Genomic DNA, 14,257 nt, shown 5'->3' on the forward strand with positions numbered 1-14,257 from the left:
TTCCAGTCTTGGTTCCGAACGTTTGGTGCAACTCACTAAAATACCACTTCAAGACTCAAACTCAATCTGTTTTAAAAACAAAACATCATTGACACCCTCAAGCAAGAGGGTAAGACACAGAAAGAAATTTCTGAACAAAAAGGCTGTTCCCAGAGTGCTGTATCAAGGCACCTCAGTGGGAAGTCTGTGTGAAGGAAAAAGTGTGGCAAAAAACGCTGCACAACGAGAAGAGGTGACCGGACCCTGAGGAAGATTGTGGAGAAGGACCGATTCCAGACCTTGGGGGTCCTGCGGAAACAGTGGACTGAGTCTGGAGTAGAAACATCCAGAGCCACCATGCACAGGCGTGTGCAGGAAATGGGCTACAGGTGCCGCATTCCCAAGGTCAAGCCACTTTTGAACCAGAAACAGCGGCAGAAGCGCCTGACCTGGGCTACAGAGAAGCAGCACTTGACTGTTGCTCAGTGGTCCAAAGTACTTTTTTCGGATGAAAGCAAATTTTGCATGTCATTCGGAAATCAAGGTGCCAGAGTCTGTAGGAAGACTGGGGAGAAGGAAATACCATAATGCCAAAAAGCCTAAAGCCAGTAATGGCGGCAGGCAAGATGGTGGCACCCATAGAGTTCGCGGCGGATTTGTGTATATAGATCAGTGGAGAACCTGCACTTGTGGAAAGGAGAAAGCGGTGCGAACTGTCCATGATGATGAGGAAGTATTAGCATCTAAGATTATCTTGTCCCGGGCCAAGGCAAGAGTGTCAGCTGGCCTGATATATATATATATATATATATATATATATATATATATATATATATATATATCCATCCATACAGTATTATGAAGGGGAAATTTTTTTTTTTAAAGAGACATTCTACTCTATTGCACACACACACTTCTGATAGGAGCCCAATTACTCTTTTCAGCAGTGTTACTGCACACCAGCATCTTTGAAGGGCGTTTCAAGAGGGAGGCAGGTGTGTGGAGGGGGAACGGGAACATTCTCATTATGTAACATACTGCTATATCTGTCAGCTCATTAACTAACCTCAGACAGAAAGGAAAGAAATGATAAAACGTGTGTTTTACTGAGGCAGAATACCTGAGAGTGCTGAGGGTTTCATCATAGTTGATGTCGGCTGGACTCAGAGCGGCCACCATTGCAGTGCGAGAGTTGCCACCTGAACGAGGTCAAAAGGTCAATTGTTTCAAGACGAGAATACATTATTATCCTGTTTCATGCGACAGAACACCTATGATACATACCAAGGTTCTCTCTCAGTAGCCAGGTCAGTACCGAATCCCTATAAGGAATAAAATTTTCCACTTTCTTCTTCTTTTTGTTCTGCGAAGAAAAGACAAAATATATATTATATTATATTATATTATATTATATTATATTATATTATATTATATTATATTATATTATATTATATTATATTATATTATATATTGTTAGAAAGTTTGGGGTTTGTAAAGATTTATTTGTTATACGTATTTGTTATTTTTGTAAAAATGAAGGATACGTTGATTTGATCAAAATAATATAATATACAAACAATAATATTGTTGAATATTATTACAAATATCATTATAAAATAACTGTTTTCTGTTTATTATATATTAAAATATAATTTATTTCTGTGATTTTCATTCATTTGAAATTTAATTTCAAGAATTCTCATTACTTAAGTCTTTAGTGTCACAAGATCCTTCAGAAATTATTCCAATATGTTGATTTGATGCTGAAGAAACATTTCTTATCAATGTTGAAAACAGTTGCTGCTTAATATTTTTGTCCAAATTTAAAATGTGATACATTTTTTCTGAATTCCTTGAAAACAGAAAGTTTAGAAAAAACATAACTTATTTGACACAGAAATAATTTGTATTATTTTAAATGTCTTTACTGTCACTTTTGATAAATTTAATGTGCGCCCTAAATAAAAGTATTGATTTAAAAATATACATCTAACTGACCCCAAACATTTGAATGGTAGTGTATAATAAATGACTGACAGACAGATGGAATTTGATCAAAGAGTGTTATACCTTGTTTAAGCCAGAATCCTGCAAAAATAAGTGATAAAATACATTGCAGGTGATTAAACTGACACACATTGAACTTTTTATGTTGAAAATAATAAATCATCAAACATCCTCAAGGCTCAAAACAAAACACTTACCACCTCAGCCAGAGCTGAAATGACTTTTCCCAGGGTAGTGAGTGATTTATTGATGTTTGCCCCTTCCTGGGATGCAGTAGAAAAAAGAATTACAATTCCAAACTCAAAGTATTGAAGATAGAATGAAGAGAAGTGCAGTCAAAATGCTCTCAATGCACTGAGGGTAGGAAGTATGTGAAGAGAATTAGACACACAAGGGCTTTCCACACTAAACCCCGTTTATAACCCACGGGAAAAGGAACATTTCTCACTTGAACATTAACCCATGGTCTAGGAATCTACAGTTTGTAACTTCAGCGTATGGATACCAAGAATCATTTGTTAAATTAAATAAATTAAATGAATCTGGGTAAATTATGAGCAGTGTGAAACGTGAAGCAAGATAACCAAGATTTGTTTAACTGAGGGTTTACAAATGACCCAGGGGCCAGGGCTAACTATTTCAAGTGTGAAAAGCCATACAGAGTGGGTACAATAATGTGGAAGATCACAGGCCCGATTTACACCTGGAATTAGATTGCGTTTTGTTTGATCGGACGAGAGAGACACATTCACGTTTACACGTAGTGTTTTAATCCGTCTCTTTTGTCCACTCTCGACCACTTCTGTCCTGATACCTTTGAGGGGAGGGTCTATGGGTGGGTAAATGTATGGGCTTTTTCAAATCTTTCGATCGAATGGATGAAGTAAGCTCAGGCAATTTACAAATGAGCATGAAAGGAGACAACGGAAAACATATGGAGAGCAACAGCTTTTGCTTCTGCTCTGACAGCCATTACAAGTCAGAAATGGTGAGAGAACATTAGCCTGGTACGTTTATCAAACAAAACTTGGGTCTTTAGTCGACAAAGTTTAAATCCCGTCTGGGTAGTGCCCTTTCTATAATGTTTATGCATTAGGTCAGTAGGCGGAGAGAGCAGGTGGTCTTTTGTGGCTGTTCGAATGCATTCGACCACATGAGCGTCTTCACTACGAAAGCAATCCGGTCGAATGCGTCGAATGCGACTACCTCTGGAAGTGTTTGAAAGTTGACAAGCTAGAAACGTTTTAGACCCCATTTACACCTGTATTCAGTGTCGTCAACTTGTGATCCAATCGACCAAAATGCATCTTAATACCAGGTGTAAACAGGGCCACAGAGATACTGAGGGAGTTAGAGAGCATGATAGAACAATAGATAATGGGAAGTGAATTGGGACAGCTAAAAAAAAAAAACTCACCTTGAGCCGTGTGCCTTTGGCTCCAGTGGAGTCTGCTCTCTCACTGCCGGCTAAATCCACCAGACTGATTTTGCTGACCTAACAGAGAGGTTCAGAAGAGGTCAATAATGAACATGCTGAGAATTGGACAAGCCCATATCACCTTTCACATCATCCATAGAGAAAAAAAAGTCACAATGTCAAAAGTCATCCAATACAGTCCTGATGTGCAAGGATGGGAAACAAGTGGCCGAGCAGCATGCCCTAAATTAAGCTGTTTATTATGATTGACAGGATCTGTAACATCCAAAAGCAGCACATACCTTTTCTGAAGTGTTATCTGTTTCCGAGTCATGCCGCTTCTGGGTGAAGATAATGTTGAAGACAGCGTGAGAACGGCTGCTGGTCTCATTCATGTTAGTGGCAGCTACTGTCCTGGATAACAGAATTTCACCATTCAGAAACTTCATTCAGTGCTCAGATTATTGTGGATTTAGATTTCTCACAAGTCTATCATAATCTCAAAGCATTTGCACTAACTTCTGCCTTTGGGAATCTGGTCCTGAACTAAAATTTAATGATCATCAAAATGTTTCCCTGATGTATTCAGATCCATTTTCTAATGTACAATATCATTCAAAAGTTTGAGGTCAGTTAGATAAAAAAAATAAAAAAACATTTTTTATACTTTCTGTAAAGATGCATTTAATTGATCAAAACTAGCAGTAAAAACTGTTTTGAAACAGTCTTCTTTCTATTCATCAAACAATTCTGAAGAAATATAAATCACAATTTCCAAAAATAGTATTAAGTTGAACAAATATTTTTTTTTTACATTGATGATAACAAGAAATGTTCAGCATATTGCTTTCTGAAATATTAGACACTGAAGATTGTAGTAATGACTGCTGCAAATTCAGCTTTGCCTTTACAGGAATTAATTACTTTTTTAAACACATATTACAATAGAAAAGAGTTATTTTAAATTGTAATAATATTTCACAATATTAATTTATTTACTGTATTTGAGATCAAATAAATGTGGTCTTGGTGAGCATAAGACATTTTTATCTCAACATTTAAAAATATTACAGACACGAACTTTTGAAATGGTAGTGCTTATTCATCAGCTAAAATTCAATTCCGATAGATCTCAGCATGTGAGCGAAGCGGAGCGGTGTGACGCTCAGCTCAATATTCCGCTGTATGCGCGTGCGCTCCACTCAGTCGCTCGCGTCCCAAGCGAACGCTCCACTGATGAATCGCTCACGTTTGAACGTAACACAAATCCCGTTCAGATCCCGCTCAGACATAAAATGTGTCTGTAGGCTACTTGCTTTCTGTTTGTACTTTGTAATGAATATCTGGAATAAATGTATCATTTACAGTAGCTAGGATTGTAAATAGAAGTTATTTCGGCGTGATTCTGAATAAAAGTCTGTTCTTTTTATTCATTTAAATGCATTAAATTAACTTAATTAAAAAACATGTCTAGCCCTTTGGCAAACTTGCTTATTAAATGCAATAACTGAAAAGGTATATTTGATTTTCGTTATTTTATTTCCATGAACATAACTGCAGTTGCAAAACAGGCATATTAAAACGTGCGCGCGCACGCACGCACACACAAACAAGATCCATGTTATGCATAAGGCTCGCAACTTCCTTAAAACAATATGAACTCCATAACCAACCCACTATTGCTTTAGCTAATTCACCGATTCTCGAACTACCAAATCACAATAGCATTCTGTGTAGGCATAGGCATTCTCTGTAGAGCGAGCGGCGCTGAGCGGACGGAGCGAGCGGAGCGGAATCTTCAGAAAGGCACTCTCTGCTCAGGAGGAAGTATTACCGCTCCGCTCGCCGCTCCGCTCAGCTCACATGCTGACACAGTAACTTAAAATGTCGCGCTGAAAAAAAAAAAAAATGCAAACTTTCGATCTCCTAATAATGTATTCCACTCAATTAGCTCCTGTCTGTTGTGTCAAACCATCAACTCACATAACAGGCTAAATGTATCAGGTAGAAGGAAGGTGTAATGTATTGGGAGGGATGTATCTCAACACCTTGAGATTAAAGAACTGTTGAGTGACACTAAGCTGAGGAAACAGGAATGTTCGAACATAATGCCTCCTGGAATTAAACATGGCATTATGATGATAAACATGAATAATAAGTAAATATTTGTTTTCCTCTCAATGTGGACCATGAAGACCTTGAAAAACTAATGTGACCAGGACTGTACAATAAGTGAGACCACAGATCTGAGCAGCAAAAACAATCACATGTTATTTCTGAAATAGAAAAAAAAGAAAGAAAGAATAGAATAGAATAGAATAGAATAGAATAGAATAGAATAGAATAGAATAGAAAAGACTACCTAGCCTTATTCCCTGAGTCCATCAGGTCTTGAATGTCATTATATGATGTGACAGCGAGTTTGGACAGATCTTCTACATATGGGCCCAGTAATGGGTGCTCTCGCACACGCAGATTTCCTTTGTTTTTGGGGTTCAGAAGATCTCGTACCCTCTCGCAGTAAATCTCCATATAACTAACCTGGAAAGACAAAAATAAAACCCTGTTTAAAAGCACAAACACCATATAAATGAGAATTTACAATAAAAAGAGTGTTAATGAGCTGCTACAAAGATTTGGAACCAAACAGAAGAATAGATAACAGGGTTTGACCCAATCTTACCTCCACAGAATAGGACATGTTGTTATCAGTATTGTTGTCATTGAACTTGGTGAAAAGGTCCTCACACAGCTGACGGTTAGGATGAAGGAGAAAAGGGGAAAGAGACAGACATAATAAAGAGAGATTAGTTAGTGAATAATCCTTTTTTTTACTATGTGTACTGGTCAGCTTGGTGTTTGATTTGTCGTTTAATTCTGTTTGAACTGATCTTGTTCACACTGCCTCTGAATGCATTATCATTTTCCTGTTTATACAGCACTGCTGTATAAACAGGAAAATGATAATGCATTCAGAGGCAAAGACAAAGAGACACAATGTGCTTTAGATACACAAAAAGGCCACTCAAGTAGCTAATAATTGTATAAAAGTGCTGAAACTAATATTTGGAAATGATTATTCCTCTTCATATTTGTTTGTACATGAATCTTTCTTTACCAGTGGAATGATGCCCAGCTGGTCCTTCTCCTGTTTGCCCATCATGGTATAGGATTTACCGGCACCGGTCTGGCCGTATGCAAAAATACAAACATTGTAGCCCTCAAAGGCATGAAGTAACATCTCCTCTCCAATGTCTCTGTACACCTGCTGCTGGGAGGCAAAGTTATTATCTTCTGGCTGTGGATAGATGAAGAAAAATATAAGTCTTTGACGTTCTGAAGACTGACTTTAAAAGCAAAATAGCTCTGCTTTGTGCATTTCACTCCAAAGTTCTTAACTAGTTCTGGCTCACCGAGGTATGTGACCAGTAGGAGTAATCGAAATTGAAGCTTTTGTTTTCTTTGGGTGCTTTGGGGTTGATGATGGCTGAAAGACAAGGAAAATATGGCAGAGAATAACTAAGATTAATAAAACATGCTAGAGATCCTGAGTGGACACCCAATACTCTGCTGTGAGCCACTAAATGGCCGCCACACAGTGGCAGAAAGTGCTGAGTCACTGTAGTTTAGTTTAAACGAGTCCACACGGATGTGCTCTTAAACCCTGCTTCTCCCACCAGCGGCCAGTAACTGTAAGTCATCACAGAGAGTGATCAAGAATCACAAATCACAAATTAGTAATTATGTTTATCTAAATATGGTAATGGGTGTGTAAATGAAAATGACCTACTATGTAGGCGTCTTAATGGAAAGACTTGAGTCATATGAACTTACATTTTAAATGCTATGTAGGTACATAAACCATATACATTAACATTTCAAAAATGGAGATTGCTCATTTTTTTGTAATGTTTTTGAAGTCTCATATGTCACTTTGTAAAGAAACACTGCACACCTACAGACTGAACACGTAATACGCATGCGCAATGACGACACCGTTTTCCCAAATTCACGTTTTTGTAGTTTATACGGAGACAATAACGGTATCGTTTTCAAAAATGTTTCAGAGACAGTTTTTAAAAGTTTGCATTTTCAGGCCCCCAAAACGCTGTTGTCGTGTAAATGAGCGGCCAAAACGCATAAAAAGTGTCATAAAACGTTTGCGTTTTTACATTTAAATCTAACATGCCTGACATGCTGTATACATTTAAATCTGTAATTCAAAACCTGACAATTATTTTGAAGATTAATTTAAAACGTTAAAACGGTTATTTTACATATTTACTATTTCGCACAAAAGCTCACGTTCTTGCTTCCATTGAAGCAAAAGATGTTCATTGGAACGTCTTAAATCATGCTGGACAACATGATCATCACAAACTTCCCAAGCACAAGTGCCGCCAAAAGATTTTTTGTGTATAAGAAAGGGTGAGAGATCAAGAGGAAAAGAGAAAGAACTACAAAGAATTACACCAAGTCTCTACAATCTAATGTCAGTATTCAGACCTTACTGTGTTACCCAGTCATAAAAAAGCTTCCCGACTTCATATTTCATATAATCCTTGAGTGAGATACAAGAAAAAACATGTTTAGTTTGCTGTCCTTGATGGAGGTCTCAAGCATGAGACTCAACTCAGGCTCTAAATATTCCTCTGGACAACTCCATCAATAATAAATAATACATTAAAATAAAGGTGAAGATGGGGTGGTGGACACATGCTGAAAGAACTGTCATAGGAATAAGGCAAGCGGCCTTTTAAATTTTGAAATACTGAGTTGTGATTGACAGGATTAAATTAACTTTTCCTTTATTAGCCTAATTTGCCAACAGGCAGGTTTCTTTGCACAATACTCCACAAAAAGTATAAGCACATGTAATAAACACATGTGGAAATTGTAGTAAATCGCAAGAGACAACTTCTCACATTGAGCACACGAATGCGTGTGTCGTTTATTATTGAAAACAAAAAACACTCAACTCCAAAAATGGCGCTGACTAGCGTCTCACGTCATCACGCATACAGAACATTTAAAGGGACCACGATCCCTGAACAACAGTGAGGAACAATGCCAAGAACAAAGGTGAATTATGTATGTCAAAGTCACTACACACAGATAAATTAATACTTTTCACTTCAGAAAACTAGCAATATCCCACTAAAAATGTGTATGAAATGAATGCACAACCATATTACAAGAGAAGCGAATCGCCAGAAACACTGAGTGCATCATGGAGGAAACATCATTTAAATAGACTCTGCTTGTCTAGCAACATAAAGGATAACTGTGCAATTTCAAACACTTCCCATCACTGAAAACATTGTCCCTGCATTTCAACTGTCCTGCACGCTTAGTATTTCAGAACATGATTAACAGAATGGTCTTGCGTCAGTCTTACAGCCAACCCACACGTCATCACAGGCGCTACAGTCACGAGTCTGACAGGCAGCGTGAGCAGAACATACTGTTTCTGTTCTGAAATACATCGCAGCGGCCATATGGTGGGATGTCCAAGACCAAATACCCAAACCACATAAAAATAGCCTTTTAAGTAGACTGTATTAAATATACCTAATCATCCATGAATCAAAAAGGCACAATAACCATGAAAAGGACATTTCAAGTAGACACATTTTCAGTACATGGTTGAGCAACCATTACTGGACTGAGAAATTGAATTTAGTCAGTGATGAGGAAAACTTTTCTTAACACACACATACACACACTTTCAGCGGTATTTTCCCATGTATAAAACTTCAATTCAATTCACATTTATTTGTATAGCGCTTTTCACAATACATATGGTTTCAAAGTAGCTTTACAGAAACTAACACAGTCAACAAAAAGATAAAAATGTGATGAATTTAAGTTTTCTTCAATCCACACAAAGTGTTCTGACCTAATTAAAAAAAAGGCGATTCAAGAATGACCTTCAGAGAGTCAATAGGTTGAAAAGGATGCTCTGCATCAAGCAAACTCTAATCTTGGTTCTCCAGGGATGTTGGAGACTCAACAAATAGAACGCATTTGATTAGTTCATCATTGAAGTATACATTTTATTTTCTATACAATCCAATATGACCTAGATTAGGACATTGTTTAAAGTGAACATAATGAAAGCTCACATGTCTCATTTATAAAATGTTGCGTAGAAACCATCCTACATTTACAATAATTTCTCCAATGTGTGTAGGCCTACATGTGATTCAGAGCATACGCCTCTCTTCCAGAGATGAAATTTATAAATTTCAAATGATCCTGAAACTGTGCACAGCTGAATGGTTTCAGATCTCCACCTTGTAAAAGCGCCCTAATTAAAGTCATTAATATATAAAAGAGCATCAGTCAACAATCCAAATGCTTGAGAATTGTGAGCGGCAAAAATTTTCAAATACCTGCAGTTCCCATGCCAAAGGAAAAGTGTGTACGTCTGTTTAGACCCCGACGTGGCGCTAAGCACTTTTCCACGTTAAAGACCGTTTTTTATTCATTTTAATGTTGCCGTGGATTTTAGCATACGAACAAGTTTAAATCTGTGCATAAGCATGTTTTATAAATTAGGCCCCCAATCTCACAAGAAAACACTTCTGGACCTCATAGATGCAGCACCACAGTTTCAAATACAACATAAAACATATTTCTGATTCTCTCTCTCTCTCTCTCTCTCTCTCTCTCTCTCTCACACACAAACACACGCACCCCCACACGCACACGCACACGCACACGCACACGCACACCCACACAAACACACACACACACACACACACACACACACACACACACACACACACACACACACACACACACACACACACACACACACAGCTGCCAAGTAACAGAAGGACATGTCATTGTATAATCCCTCCTGTAAATCCCTGTTCTAGTTTTCAACGATATCACTCAAGCAAAGCTAATGCCTGAAAACAAATCAATTCCTCTGCTAACTAAAACACCCATTGGACAACGGAGCGCCAACAATTAGCAAATCTAATTCATATTAAAGAAATATTCTCTAAAAACAGGCTGAAATATCCTAATTATATGGTTTTTAATTTAAACTCTCATATAGCTCCATATCAAAACACATCTGAGCACGTGAATCTGAACATCACATACATCAAGCAACATCCTGCGGTCACGTTATTCAAAACAGGAAGCTCTATTCTAAAATGGCCGACCGCACTTAAGGAGTTGGAGTGAAATAATTCATTCACTTGTGTCGGTAAAAGGGACAGACCCTTTTAACCAGTCTATACATCTGTGTCTATCTGTCTCTAGGGCAGTGCAGTACCAGCTGTACAGAAGAGTATATGGGTTATAATAATAGCACCACACAGCCCAGGGGATATCATGCTCCACCTTTATAGAAGCACTGCCATGTTAAATCTACTCTTGTAGCTAGTTGCAAAATTGTTTTTGCATGTACAGGTCCTTCTCAAAAAATTAGCATATTGTGATAAAGTTCATAATTTTCCATAATGTAATGATAAAAATTAAACTTTCATATATTTTAGATTCATTGCACACCAACTGAAATATTTCAGGTCTTTTATTGTTTTAATACTGATGATTTTGGCATACAGCTCATGAAAACCCAAAATTCCTATCTCAAAAAATTTGCATATCATGAAAAGGGTCTCTAAACGAGCTATTAACCTAATCATCTGAATCAACTAATTAACTCTAAACACCTGCAAAAGATTCCTGAGGCTCTTAAAAACTCCCAGCCTGTTTCATTACTCAAAACCGCAATCATGGGTAAGACTGCCGACCTGACTGCTGTCCAGAAGGCCATCATTGACACCGTCAAGCAAGAGGGTAAGACACAGAAAGAAATTTCTGCACAAATAGGCTGTTCCCAGAGTGCTGTATCAAGGCACCTCAATGGGAAGTCTGTGGGAAGGAAAAAGTGTGGCAAAAAACGCTGCACAACGAGAAGAAGTGACCGGACCCTGAGGAAGATTGTGGAGAAGGACCGATTCCAGACCTTGGGGGACCTGCGGAAGCAGTGGACTGAGTCAGGAGTAGAAACATCCAGAGCCACTGTGCACAGGCATGTGCAGGAAATGGGCTACAGGTGCCGGATTCCCCAGGTCAAGCCACTTTTGAACCAGAAACAGCGGCAGAAGCGCCTGACCTGGGCTACAGAGAAGCAGCACTGGACTGTTGCTCAGTGGTCCAAAGTACTTTTTTCGGATGAAAGCAAATTTTGCATGTCATTCTGAAATCAAGGTGCCAGAGTCTGGAGGAAGACTGGGGAGAAGGAAATGCCAAAATGCCTGAAGTCCAGTGTCAAGTACCCACAGTCAGTGATGGTCTGCGGTGCCATGTCAGCTGCTGGTGTTGGTCCACTGTGTTTTATCAAGGGCAAGGCCAATGCAGCTAGCTATCAGGAGATTTTGGAGCACTTCATGCTTCCAACTGATTTCATTTTTCAGCACGACCTGGCACCTGCTCACAGTGCCAAAACCAATGGTAAGTGGTTTACTGACCATGGTATTACTGTGCTCAATTGGCCTGCCAACTCTCCTGACCTGAACCCCATAGAGAATCTGTGGGATATTGTGAAGAGAAAGTTGAGAGACGCAAGACCCAACACTTTGGATGAGCTTAAGGCCGCTATCGAAGCATCCTGGGCCTGCATAACACCTCAGCAGTGCCACAGGCTGATTGCCTCCATGCCACGCCGCATTGAAGCAGTCATTTCTGCAAAAGGATTCCCGACCAAGTATTGAGTGCACAACTGAACATAATTATTTGAAGGTTGACTTTTTTTGTATTAAAAACACTTATTTTATTGGTCGGATGTAATATGCTAATTTTTTGAGATAGGAATTTTGGGTTTTCATGAGCTGTATGCAAAAATCATCAGTATTAAAACAATAAAAGACCAGAAATATTTCAGTTGGTGTGCAATGATTCTAAAATATATGAAAGTTTAATTTTTATCATTACATTATGGAAAATAATGAACTTTATCACAATATGCTAATTTTTGGAGAAGGACCTGTATGTGCCACATGGTCAGGCAGTTTACAGTTTTTTACAATCACTATGACAATTTTTTCAATACTTTTAACAAATTTAACAAAGTTGGTACGTTAACTCTTAACGCACCAACACACCTACAACACACAATTGGCAAAGCAGTTAATTTCATGCCCAAAATCACACATTGTAAACTAAACTCCAAAACTAATTTTCCAAATACAATAATATCTGTATTATAGTGTCTACCAAAACACTGCAAACATGTCTCAAAATCAAATAATTTTTCAAAACACTAACATATGTTCTTGTCCAACAGGAAGATTTAGTCAATCATAGCACAATGTCATAAAAACACTAACATCAGATGGAATTACAGCAACTGCATTATTTTATTTGTGTCAGGTATGCCCTTATACAACAGACAGTATATTGTATTGATCGTAGATTGTATTTTGCACTGCAGTTTCTTTTGAAGCCTCTCAAAATTTTTGTTTTGTTGGGTTTAGGTCATTTGCTGCAGAAATTCAATAAAAAAAGACCCATCTCAGAGTCCCTTGCCCTTGTCCCACTCCTCTCCCTTGCCGTTGTCCTTGTCCAACTCCTCTCCCTCGCCCTTGTCCCACTCCTCTCCCTCGTCCTTGCCCTTGTCCCACTCCTCTCCCTCGCCCTTGCCCTTGCCCTTGTCCCACTCCTCTCCCTCGCCCTTGTCCTTGTCCAACTCCTCTCCCTTGCCCTTGTCCCACTCCTCTCCCTTGCCCTTGTCCCACTCCTCTCCCTCGCCCTTGCCCTTGTCCCACTCCTCTCCCTCGCCCCTGCCCTTGTCCAACTCCTCACCCTCGCCCTTGCCCTTGTCCCACTCCTCTCCCTCGCCCTTGCCCTTGTCCCACTCCTCTCCTTTGCCCTTGCCCTTGTCCCACTGCTCTCCTTCGCCCTCGCCCTTGTCCCACTCCTCTCCCTCGCACTTGCCCTTGTCCCACTCCTCTCCCTTGCCCTTGTCCCACTCCTCTCCCTTGTCCCACTCCTCTCCCTTGCCCTTGTCCCACTCCTCTCCCTTGTCCCACTCCTCTCCCTTGCCCTTGTCCCACTCCTCTCCTGTGCCCTTGTCCCAATCCTCTCCCTTGCCCTTGTCCTTGTCCCACTCCTCTCTCTTGCCCTTGTCCCACTCCTCTCCCTCGCCCTTGCCCTTGTCCCACTCCTCTCCCTCGCCCTTGCCCTTGTCCCACTCCTCTCCCTCGCCCTTGCCCTTGTCCCACTCCTCTCCCTCGCCCTTGCCCTTGTCCCACTCCTCTCCCTCGCCCTTGCCCTTGTCCCTCTCCTCTCCCTCGCCTTTGCCCTTGTCCCACTCCTCTCCCTCGCCCTTGCCCTTGTCCCACTCCTCTCCCTCGCCCTTGCCCTTGTCACACTCCTCTCCCTTGCCCTTGTCCTTGTCCCACTGCTCTCCCTCGCCCTTGTCCCACTCCTCTCCCTCGCCCTTGCCCTTGTCCCACTCCTCTCCCTTGCCCTTGTCCCACTGCTCTCCCTTGCCCTTGTCCCACTCCTCTCCCTTGCCCTTGTCCTTGTCCCACTCCTGTCTCTTGCCCTTGTCCATCTCCTCTCCCTTGCCCTTGCCCTTGTCCCACTGCTCTCCCTGCCCTCGCCCTTGTCCCACTCCTCTACCTCGCCCTTGACCTTGTCCCACTCCTCTCCCTTGTCCCACTTCTCTCCCTTGTCCTTGTCCCACTGCTCTCCCTTGCCCTTGTCCCACTCCTCTCCCTTGCCCTTGTCCCACTCCTGTCTCTTGCCCTTGTCCCACTCCTCTCCCTTGCCCTTTTCCTTGTCCCACTCCTCTCCCTTGCCCTTGCCCCACTCCTCTCCCTTGCCCTT

General features: G+C 40.4%; 1 protein-coding gene across 15 annotated transcripts in view; it reads right to left on the bottom strand.

Annotated features, from left to right (window-relative positions):
- The window catches only part of kif1aa (kinesin family member 1Aa), a 71,877-nt gene that overhangs the window by 47,250 nt on the left and 10,370 nt on the right, over positions 1 to 14,257 (bottom strand). For all 15 annotated transcript variants that reach the window (XM_077198903.1, XM_077198902.1, XM_077198901.1 and 12 more), the window contains exons 3-12: positions 6,817 to 6,890; positions 6,522 to 6,701; positions 6,087 to 6,155; positions 5,766 to 5,944; positions 3,706 to 3,817; positions 3,404 to 3,481; positions 2,184 to 2,249; positions 2,050 to 2,067; positions 1,264 to 1,342; positions 1,100 to 1,178 (exon numbers count right to left, since the gene is read on the bottom strand). In XM_077198903.1, the coding sequence (XP_077055018.1) occupies positions 1,100 to 1,178; positions 1,264 to 1,342; positions 2,050 to 2,067; positions 2,184 to 2,249; positions 3,404 to 3,481; positions 3,706 to 3,817; positions 5,766 to 5,944; positions 6,087 to 6,155; positions 6,522 to 6,701; positions 6,817 to 6,890 (934 nt within the window). The remainder of the gene's footprint in view (positions 1 to 1,099; positions 1,179 to 1,263; positions 1,343 to 2,049; positions 2,068 to 2,183; positions 2,250 to 3,403; positions 3,482 to 3,705; positions 3,818 to 5,765; positions 5,945 to 6,086; positions 6,156 to 6,521; positions 6,702 to 6,816; positions 6,891 to 14,257) is intronic.

The sequence above is a fragment of the Siphateles boraxobius genome, unplaced genomic scaffold (genome assembly GCF_051911475.1).
Source record: "Siphateles boraxobius isolate OS27281-9 unplaced genomic scaffold, OSU_SipBor_1 41, whole genome shotgun sequence".
In the NCBI taxonomy this organism is placed as follows: Eukaryota; Metazoa; Chordata; class Actinopteri; order Cypriniformes; family Leuciscidae; genus Siphateles; species Siphateles boraxobius.